This window comes from Pteropus vampyrus, unplaced genomic scaffold (assembly GCF_000151845.1).
Source record: "Pteropus vampyrus isolate Shadow unplaced genomic scaffold, Pvam_2.0 Scaffold190, whole genome shotgun sequence".
NCBI lineage: Eukaryota > Metazoa > Chordata > Mammalia > Chiroptera > Pteropodidae > Pteropus > Pteropus vampyrus.
Window position 1 is genome coordinate 927,195 of NW_011888971.1, and position 10,585 is coordinate 937,779.

The 10,585-nt window shown below is 45.6% G+C and overlaps 1 protein-coding gene across 1 annotated transcript in view; it reads right to left on the reverse strand.

Annotated features, from left to right (window-relative positions):
* SEMA5A (semaphorin 5A) overlaps positions 1-10,585 on the reverse strand; it is a 456,698-nt gene that overhangs the window by 94,167 nt on the left and 351,946 nt on the right. Inside the window, exon 13 of the mRNA XM_011371413.2 lies at positions 5,934-6,090. Coding sequence (XP_011369715.2) covers positions 5,934-6,090 — 157 coding nt within the window. The remainder of the gene's footprint in view (positions 1-5,933; positions 6,091-10,585) is intronic.

A 10,585-nucleotide genomic window follows, 5' to 3' on the forward strand; every position in this document is an offset into this window, starting at 1 on the left:
GAGGATTTCTGCTCACTGCATTTCTGCTCTCTCGTTTATAAGCTTGGCTAGAAGCACTGCCCGAGCACGCGTGTCCCCTGACCCATGCAGACTTCCCAGACGGGCTGTGAGAAGCACGGCACGGTCAACACCACAGAGGGACGAAGACTTGACACGTGCCCTGGTGTCCCTGGTGTGCTGTGGTGAGCCCGCTGCCAGGCTGAAAATCCAGCGCACGAAGCCCCACCTTCCAGAAGCACCTCCCAGAGCCTCAGCGGTTCCTCAGACCATCCAGAAGGCACTGACTGAACAAAACCTATCGCGGTCCTGAGCTTCCAGCATAGCAGCTCTTATTCTGTAAACACAGGAAATGAGGCTAAGAAGCTCTCTAAAACCGGACGCCAACCATGAACCTTTGGCTTCCAGGCTTCCTCTCAATCGTTAACCTCTGAAGATTGGATAGAAACTACTTTCCAGTTTTCCATTTCTGTGAAAGTCCTTAGAAACTGAAGACGTTTACGTTTAAGGAGAAGCTACATATGCAGACATCTATTATCCTCAATTTAGTAAAAAATGTATATCTGAAACACCTCCCGTGGACAAGTATTGATTATGAACTTACCGTGCAAAATGTATGCAGTGTTAGCAAACCATTGCTTAATTTTCGTTTAAGCTAGCTGGTTAAAAAATGTTACTTTTGAGAAAGTTCAAGTATAAACAGATTTATGCTGGCGGTGCAACGATTAAAACGTAGTCCCTGTCTGTGCGTTTGTGAGCATAAGGGGGAGGGCAGCCTACAGATCAGGGCAGCAGACATTTTCACAAATGCACATTTCATAGACTTAAGAGTGCGAGAAAATTTGCATGTCTTTTTACTGTGTAAGTCAACTTAATTTTGACTTAGAGATCACGGTTCCCAGCTTGTGGGAAATTCAGCTTCCGTGATTTGGGGGGTTTTCCTGCCCAGCATCGTGCAAAGCATCAGTAAACACAAGGCAGTGATGGGGACGAGATGGAAGTGTCAGGGAACGTGACTTTAGCACAAATGTCTCGGCCATGATACCCCGAGAGGAGGTCCTCAGCAACAGATGGAGGTGACGGGCTTCCTGTAGAGCAGTGACAGGCACAGGGCTCTTGGCCTCCCTTTGGGACATCATGATGATAAGAGACACTGTCCGAACCACAGGATAGAAGGGGAACCACCATGACCTGGTGGGCAGCAAGGCTCCCGTGACAGCTTAAGTCAGAGACCCTTGGGGCAAAACATTTTATAGTGAAGCAGGGGTAGGGGTGGGGCTGCGGCGAAGCTGGCGAGTCGTCATCTTGTGTCTGTTATTACACTATTTTATGGGAAACACGGGTTACAGAACTAAATCCTATTCAAAAGCTTAACAAAGACTCCTTGCTATTTATTATTTATTTTTGGATGGACTGTTATTACTCTGAGAAACCTGTCCAAATAATAGTTCACATGGGTTTCAAATTCTTAAGCAATTGTAAGTAAAAAGCCCAGATTTTGAAAGATCTTTAATAATTTGATTTAAAAAAAAAATCACTGATCAAAACTTCCCAGCACACCTTCTGCACCCCTGCCTCCAATATTCCGGCTGGCCGGGGCCCCACAAGGCCGCAGGGCTCAGCATCACAGAGGACACAGCTCCGTGTGGACTTGCGTGCTGGTCACCACTACACCTCAGCGGGCTCTCCTTCACCCTCAAAGCATCTGACCAGAGGGGCAGCCTCCTGAAGCTCTCATCCCCTTGGCACCCGGCCAAAAACCTTATGGGGACCTCCTTCTGTCTCCTTGAAGCCTTTCCTTCCCCAGCCAGCGCCTCGCTCTCGCTCCCTGCCCATGTACTGTTACCCAGGGTAGAACACCTTTCTCACCTGGATGTCTCCGGAACACTCACTCTACTCTCCAAGCTGGTACCATGTCATCTATGGGCTGAGCTTGGCCTGGGACCTCTTAACCTCTGCTCTCCCTCACTGCCACCTCTCTGTGTTCCCAAGATGGCCCTGGTCTCTGCACAGGCAGGTCCTCTGCCTGAAGGGGCCTCCCAGCCACCTTCCTCTGATTCCTGAGGTCCTTGTGTCCTTGCTCAGGCAGCTGGTGGGCTTCTCCGTGCCCTCTGCACAGTCCCAGGCAGCTGTGTCCTCCCAGAGTCCAAACACCCAGGACAGGGCGCTCTTTCATTGATTCATCTTCCTCCAGGGTAAGTCTCCTTGCGCAGGGGTGGGGTCTTGTTTTTTTCCATCTCAGGGGCCTGGCCTGGTTACCCGCACATAGTAGGTGCTCAATTGTTTTATGAATGACTACGTAGCATGATTATACAGCACATTTTTAAAATTGAGTTATAATCGACATGTGACATTGTGCGAGTCTGAGGTGTCCAATGTGTTAATTTGATACATTACATGTTACAATATGATTACCACCGTAGCATTAGTTAACACCGCTCATGTCGCATAATTTAACTACAAACAGATACCTTTTGAAATACAAAATAACCAAGGAATCCCAAAGAATGTAATTCTCCTCCGACTAAATTAAACAACAAAAAAAGAAAGCCTGAGTAATCCTGCTTTTCAGAGAAGGGATGGGTTGAAGGGGTGATGTTTCTGAATCACACAGCACTGACATGACGCCACTCTGTTAGAGTAGAGATTTAATCAGCACTCTTTGGCGAGGACACTCAGAATCCCCACCAGCCAGCAACGTGACAGGTAGGTGGTGATCCAGACCTCCTATGCACCATTGCGCTCCGGTCCAATGCTCTCCCCTAGTTCCTCAACATAAAGTTGAAACGCCTTTGCCGTGGAACAAGGATGTGGCAGTCATCTGTTCCTCCCAGTGGCAGAAAAGCCGGGCTCGGATCATAAAAGAGACCCGTGAGTAAATGTCTACCTCGCTCATACGACTCTGTAAATCTGCCATAGAAAACTAAAACCAGGTATACTTTTCACACACCTGACGTTCCATAATCAAAAGAAGTTGCAGGAAAAAAAAAAAAAAAGATGCCAGAATATGGAAAACTTTTTCATTCAGTCTTTAAAATTCTGAGGTCAGAAATCAAAGAGAAAATTGGCACTTCCTGTCAACCACGGCTCACCTCCCTGAGGAGAGAGGACAGGGTGATGGAGGAAAGAGAGAATTGGAGCTGATGGCACCTAGTGACAGCGCCTTGGCGATAGCTCGGTGCAGGGGACTGACGACTTTAGTACGAACTCATACTATTTGCCTTTTAGTGAAAATTTCAACTACTAAAGATGCTATGCACACAAATCTGAGAATCATCTATTTGTAGTTTATCTCTCAAAATAAACACTGTAGATACTCTGAGAGACGCAGAGCTACTGCGAGATTTTTAAGATTGATCAACACTAATAGCATGGTTTTTATTTGAAGGACAGGAATAGTTGTTATTGCATGAACATATCATTAAATATTGGACCGAGTAACTTATATTTGCCTCAGTTCAGCAGAACAGGAAGCACGTTTATATCCTAAGGGGTCGCCACATTAAATAGAAGCTGCCCACTTAAATTTGAATTTTAGGCTAAACCATGAATAAGTTTTAAGTGCTAGTATGTCCTATTCAATATTATTCATGGTTTATCTAAAATTGAAACTTAAGTGGCCATCTGTATTTTTATTTGCCCAAATCTTGCAACCGTATTATATCCACAGTTCATTTGATCATCTCGGCCAGCTAGTGAAGGTGTAACTAAGGTGGGCATGAGTATCCCCACTTTATAGATGAGAAAGTTGAGTTTCAGAGAGTAGAAGAACTGATAAATATTTCCTGTAAGTTGTACTTTCAAACTCCTGTTAGGAAGTCGGACATGAAATAAGTTTTCACTTCAGTGCTAACGCACAAGATCAAAGATTGCAAGATGAACTCCAAAGTAAACATTAACTTAAAAGTTACTGTGAGGGAAGCTCCGTGATACCTAGGAGAGGTAGTTTTACCGAAGATTATTTGCATTCTCTTTTTATTTCATGAACTCTTCTAGAAGTCATAAAACTCAATCAATTGGGAGGTAGCAAGAAAGAAGTCGACACTCTGGTCCATTGGAGCTGCCACCTGCTGCCCATCTGGAGGACATGTACAGGTGGCATCTGCTTTAGAGTGAAGGGTTCCCCTGGTCGCCAGGACCACGTTCCTTCTCCACGTGTGACAGCAACTCAGACAGACACAGTGATCGACACCTCGCTTTCTCATGGTGTCCATGTAAAGGGTGAGGCGTGTCGACGCAACTCTGTGCATGAGCAGAATGTGTACGTACACTTAGGAGGTGGCATTTCTGGGAATAAGAGAAAGGGACAACTACGCCGAGAAACAAGGACCGTGCAAGGCGCCGTCACCGGACCAGACCTGGCACAAGCAAAGGCTTCACTGACACACGCGTCGATGATCTGAGAACCTTCCCGGGCACAGACCATCAGAGTATGGATCCAAACAATTCCCGTCCCTGACTTTTGACGGTGACTAAGAAGCCATGGAAGACCGGAAGCCAATCTGCTGGCAGATTGAAGACGCAGCGGTAAATCGGATCGCTGGCGCTAACAGAGATGCTCAGTTCCGCCTCGACGTTCTGAGCCACCAGGAAAAGGCGGTAAATAAAATGGCTTTCCTGGGTAGTGTTGGAACACTGTCCCTTGGAAGAGTAATAAATTTAATTTCTGAAGTGACTGCTGGGGACGGAAGACGTATTCATGCAATACGTATCCAATGACTGGAGTGTACCCTGAACAGGACAAAGTTCCCCCAGAGGGCTCCGGCCACAAGCAACGGTGCCTGGAACACGAATAGTCCCTCCACATCCTTCCCCGACAGGATGCGCACGCGTCTCGGGTCAGGGGAGCGACTGAGCCCGGTGTGGGGCGAGCCAGTGAAATGGGAGCAAAATCGAGCCGAAACCTTCATGGCTTTCGCAGGAAATAGACACCTGTTTTGGTTTAAAGGAAGAGACGTTTTGAGGGCGCGGTGTGGTCGTGAAGACGGCTGTCAGGACAGGTGCCTCCTGCGTTTCGTGGGAATAGGGTGACTTGGCGTGGGAACTGGAGAAGCAGCAAAATGGATTAAAACGCGCACAACACCTTCGAGCGCTGACGGGGAGCCGGAGTTTACCTGGACCAGCACCATCTGATGGAAACGGATTACAACCCACATGTGTAACCCAAAATGTTTCTAGAAGCTGCATTTGAAACCGGAGTAAAAAGTACAGGGGTGAATTAACTTTAATTCTATATTAATTCTATCTTTTTACTTAATCCCATAGACACCATCTATTAGAATATCTAATGTTTCAGTATGTAATCGGTATAAAATTATTGAGCTATCTGGCATTCTTTTTTTATATGAGGCCTTTGAAATCTGGGTTTAATTCAGATTAGCCATATTTCAGTGTCCAGGAGCCACGTGAAGCTGTGGCCATCGTCTTCGACAGCTCGGAGACAGACAGGGGTGTTTCGGGGCTGCCCTGGAGAGCCAGGTGCCACCGCCTCCCACGCCAGGCGGCACTTAGTAACCCACGACGCGACACGCTTCCGTCTCCCTGCGTTTCACACCGCAGCTTCCCGCATGACTCCCTTTGAGCAAAGGGTTCCTCTGCCACACACACGGACAGTCCCTGCTCTGGATGTCCTAGCAGGTAAGAGGACACACGTCCTCAAAAGAGAAGGGAGGATTCGTGACGATCCAGCAGCGAGGACAGCCCCGGGCTGCAGCCAGCCGGGTCCCGAGCTCCTCGCCCGCCCACGGGCGGTGACAGATGTCCTGTGAGGGCGGCACAGTTACTGCCAGGCCACTTGGGAACGTGAAGATTGCCACAACATCACCATGGCATCAGAGAAGGCTCTTCTTGTTTTCGTTTGCTGGCTTCGTAGAGTTTTCCTTCCATCCAGAGGTCACGCGAGCCCTGTCGGCCTTCTTCCCTGCCCGGCTCCGCACCTGTACACAGTAACTGGGGACCTGAGGGTGTGGGTGATCTCGGCCTCGGCCTCTAGCGACACGTCTTCGCTCTCGATCTTTCCTAATCTTCCATCGCTGCCCCTCCGAGGCTCAGCCCTCTCGAGTCCTTGGCTGCGGCCTCCATTCGAATTGATGGCTGAACCGAGGTGGGTCGGATCAACAGTCCCAGTGTCTTTCTGTAGCCACGATTTTGTCTGGATGTCGGATGCTGTCCGCTTTGGCACGTCCTTCTTTCGCTCTCATCAGGAGTCTTTTCAGATCCTTGCTGCTGTCGGCCAGTAAGATGGAGTCACCTGCATACCCAGGTTACTAATTTCCTTCCGCTCCGAGTCTAGCCCAGTGTCTCGTGTGATGTGCTCTGCGTACAGATTAAATGCACTGGGAGATAAAACGCACTCCTGTCTGATACCTTTGCCCACAGAAAACCATTCCGTCTCTTCATATTCTGTCCTGACAGTGAAGGAGGCTGATAGGAAAAAAAAAAATGGTTCATCTGAAATAGAGTTGGAAGAGAGCTCTACGAATACCCTGGACTGCCAGAAAAATAAAAGAACAGGTGGGTCCTAGAGCAAATTAAGCCTGCGACATCGCTGGTGGCGGAAATGACCAAACTGCAGCCGTTCTGCTTCGGGCTCTTTGTGAGAAGGCAGGGGTCTTTGGAAAAGACAAGAATGCTGGGAAAACAAGACAGTAGGACGAGAGGAAGACCAGATATGAGGTGGATTGACTCCGTGAGAGAAGCCGCAGGCCTGAGTCTGCAGGAGCTGAGCAGGGCTGGTGGGGACAGGACCCTGTGGACATCACTCATTCGTGGGGTCGCCGGGAGTCACAGCCGACTCAACGACATGTAAAACACAGACTCTGGGCCCTCCTCGTGGAGTGTAGCTTCTGTAGCACTTTTCTGAGCAAACGAATGAATGACCCTGGCTGACTTCCCAAACGGAAAGGTATGGACGCGTGTGCCTTTCACCCACAGCCCGAATAATCAACACGTTAAAGCCAATACAAACAAGAATAAAGACCGATATATTCATCCCCAGTTGAGCTAACATGAAAATAAAGCACAGGGGGATAGCTTGACAGACACAAATAAAAATACAGAACACCTCCATTTTTCTAATTCAGTCAATCTACTGAATCCGACAAGACAAGTTCTTGGTAACGATGAGCGACCCTATCGATATGGCCACCTCGACATGCAAATCCCTGAAGATCTTTTTGTTTCCTACAATTTCAAACAGTCACAAGATATTAGAGTTGGAAAGAACTTAGGATATTTTGAATTTTGCAGGAGAAGAAAGCAAAGCCCAGAAAGGCTGAGTTACAAAGATCAGGCTATCGACCCAGAATTTAGGTCCTCTTCAAATCCATCGTGTGCTGGTTTCTAAACCTTTGGAGGTATTTTTGTTTTGGAAATAAGTAAAGGATAATACACAATCCCTATAACGAGCAACAGTAATTATATGGCTGGTGATTTCCTCGAAGATCAGGGTTGCTGATAAAACAGAGTACTTAATGGTAGTTGTTACTCAAGGCAATGCTTAGGCCATGATTTGTAGACGTGTGTTTATCTTAAAGAATTCAGAGCACAGATAATTAATATATAAGTGGGGCCAACCCCTGGAGAGATCTGACTTTTCTATCAGGCCCGGGGCTCTCATCCCATAAGCTCAGGAAGCAAATGAGAGAATAATCTGAGGAAAAATACCTCTATGTCAGTTCTATTTTGAAAAAGAAGATTTAAGGTGACAAAAGATTTGTTTAAATTAAAAAGTCAACAACTGAAATAAGAACCCTTGAACCACTGATTGTCATATGCAATATAAGCTCTGTGTAATCTAATGTACATAATTCAGTTATTAGTGGTTGAAAATTAATCATATTTGACTTTAAGGAGAAAGAGTTGATATTTTTCTCATTTTCAATGTTCATATTGCTAACCGACATGGATTTGTTAGTAGTTTTAACGAGACTATTTTGCATCTTGATAAAATAAATGGTCAAGTACAACAAAGAAATACGCCTTACAATAAGACAGGGACTGTTACAAGCTGAATGGTGTCCTCTCAAAATTCATGTTGAAGACCGAATTCCCAGTACCTCAGAATGTGACTGTACTTAGCTATAGGGCCCTTAAAGTGGTCGTTAAGACAAAAAGTGGTCCCTAATCCAATACGACCAGTGTCCTTACAGAAAGAGGAAATTAGGATACAGACATGTGCACCCAAATGAGAGGACACACTGAGGAAACAGGCATCTGCGAGCCAAGGAGAGAGGCCCCAGAAGAAACCAAACCTGCCGACAACTTGACCTTGGACTTCCAGTCTCTAGGACTGGAAGAAACAAATTTCTGTTGTTTAATCCACCCTGTCTGCAGCACGTCGTTACCTTTGTTACGGCAGATCCAGCAAACTAGCTCAGGACTTCAACCCCAAAGTAGGAAATATAAAAATAGATTTTGTAATCTGGATAATTTGCTCCAAGTAATTTCAAGACGAGACTGTAAATTATTTTCCCTAAGATATTATGACTCTGATTGTAATGCAAAGGCATTATAAATTACATGTTAGACTCAATTCTTCTTTTACCGTGTAAGATTCATATTATTAACAGACCGATATTTTCAAATATTGGCATTTATTTCATGTATGCCTTGTACCTATTGTCTTGGGTTAGAAAAGAAGCAGGAGATGACAGAGGACCCAAACTGTGAAAAGTTGATGCATTTTGATAAACATTATACGATAATTTACGTAGCTGATGCCATCGATCACTACCTTTAGGCTAATGACTCTGGTGACTCTGGTGACCTTTGGAGGGAAATTAGAAAGAACTAATGACTGCTCAAGAATGAACTTTTAAGCATCTGAGGCAAAGGTCACTGTTGTAATGAATTTCTTTTTAGATTTGTAGAATTTCAGTCTCACCAAAATTCAAAAGTTTATGGAGAGGAAAGAAGACAGGAAGAAAGAATGGAGAGAAGGAGGGAAAAGAAATGTGGTCAGCTCAATAAAACATTTACTATTGCTGTGAATAAAACAATACTTTTTGAGTTTTCATACTTGCATATGACCAGAGAGCCTTCTGTAATTCACTAAAACTTGAACAATGAAACAAACAATAACTGAAAGTCATTACCCCCTATGTGTATAGTGATTGCCATTCTGACGACCTTGAGACCCTTGAGCAGAGAAAAAAGACACAGAGTAATTAACAGTTCTAAGAAGAGCTGCCTGAAGCACTTCGTAAACACATAATAAATGTATATATGTATTTCCTCTAAGGTTGCAACAAAAAAAAACATAGAGGGTAGAGCGGTAACATTTTTTCATTCGTTTTGTAAGAAAAGAAAAAAATCATACCAAGAAATAAACAGAGGGCTCGTTGATGGAAAGGTGATGCAAAGATGCAGGGGTGGTTACAAAGCACAGGACAGTTAAATCTGTTACTTATATTCTATTTTTCTCTTTTGAGTCCCTATGATTTGTTATGTTTTAAAGGACGCTTTATTATTCAACTTTCCCTGTGCTGAATCCAGGACGGAAATTAAAACTTTGAAAGGGACAAGTGGCAATTCTGACAAGGGTTACCTGTGACAGGGCCGGAGAGTTGCCGCGGACAGCAAGGTTGCTCACCTGGCAAGCTAAACTACTATATTTCCAACTGTGCGTTTGACTCAGATTCCCCAACGCTAAATCCGAGAGCCATTTTTAGGGATTGTCTCATCGACACAGAATTACAGCTGTGTGAAAGGAAACCTTTTGAATTTGCAACCATTGCTTTTCCAGCCATTATCCATGAGGTAATGATGAAATGCCCTCTTCCACTCGCTGGGCAGCAGGTTGCCATAGCAACAGATCATTATACAAAGTTCATCAATTCAGCCGGTCCTTACCCCAAAGTAGCAGACAGCTAATATGTTACGAAAGTCCTTTCTTTTAACTTATAATTGAGCAAATGAATTACATGGGTCCTGGCATCGGGAGCTCAGTGCTACAGTTCTTTGGTAAAAGGGAAATTAAAAGAGGAAAATGGGTCTTCTTGGCCAGTGGATGCCTGAAACGGAGATTTTAATTAACTCGGTTTATCAGCTTCAACTAATGGCTATTTCCTCCCCAAAAGAATACGTTAGCCAGTTTAAACATCCTAGTCATAATTATATGCAACATTCTTTTATCTCAGAGTTTGAATTTAACTCACATTCTCGCGTCCTCACCCTCGCACGTCAGCTCCAGGGAGCCAGGTGCTGGGGATACAGCGTGTGGTGCCCACCATGGACTCTCTGGAGTCTAGGAGAGCCCCTGGCACACAGTAGGTGCTCAAGCAGAGCGCACGGTTCGGTGTGTGGACCCTGAGGCCCAAAGGCCCAGGTTAGACTCTGGGTTCCAGGTGACTCGCATCTCTGTGTCTCCTCCACCCTGGGCCCCGGCTCACGGGTCCCGGGCCATGCAGGGAGCGAACTGGTGCAGATGGTGCCTGGCACGCAGCGTGTGTTATGCAAGAGTTTGCTGTTAGTACTTTCTTGCTCCTTTTAGCTATGGACTATAAGCCCTACTGCACGAAACCTCAGGAGCACCTTTCGGCCCTGTAAATCATAAGCTGGTGCTTACAGGAAATTTACTACTGAAGTT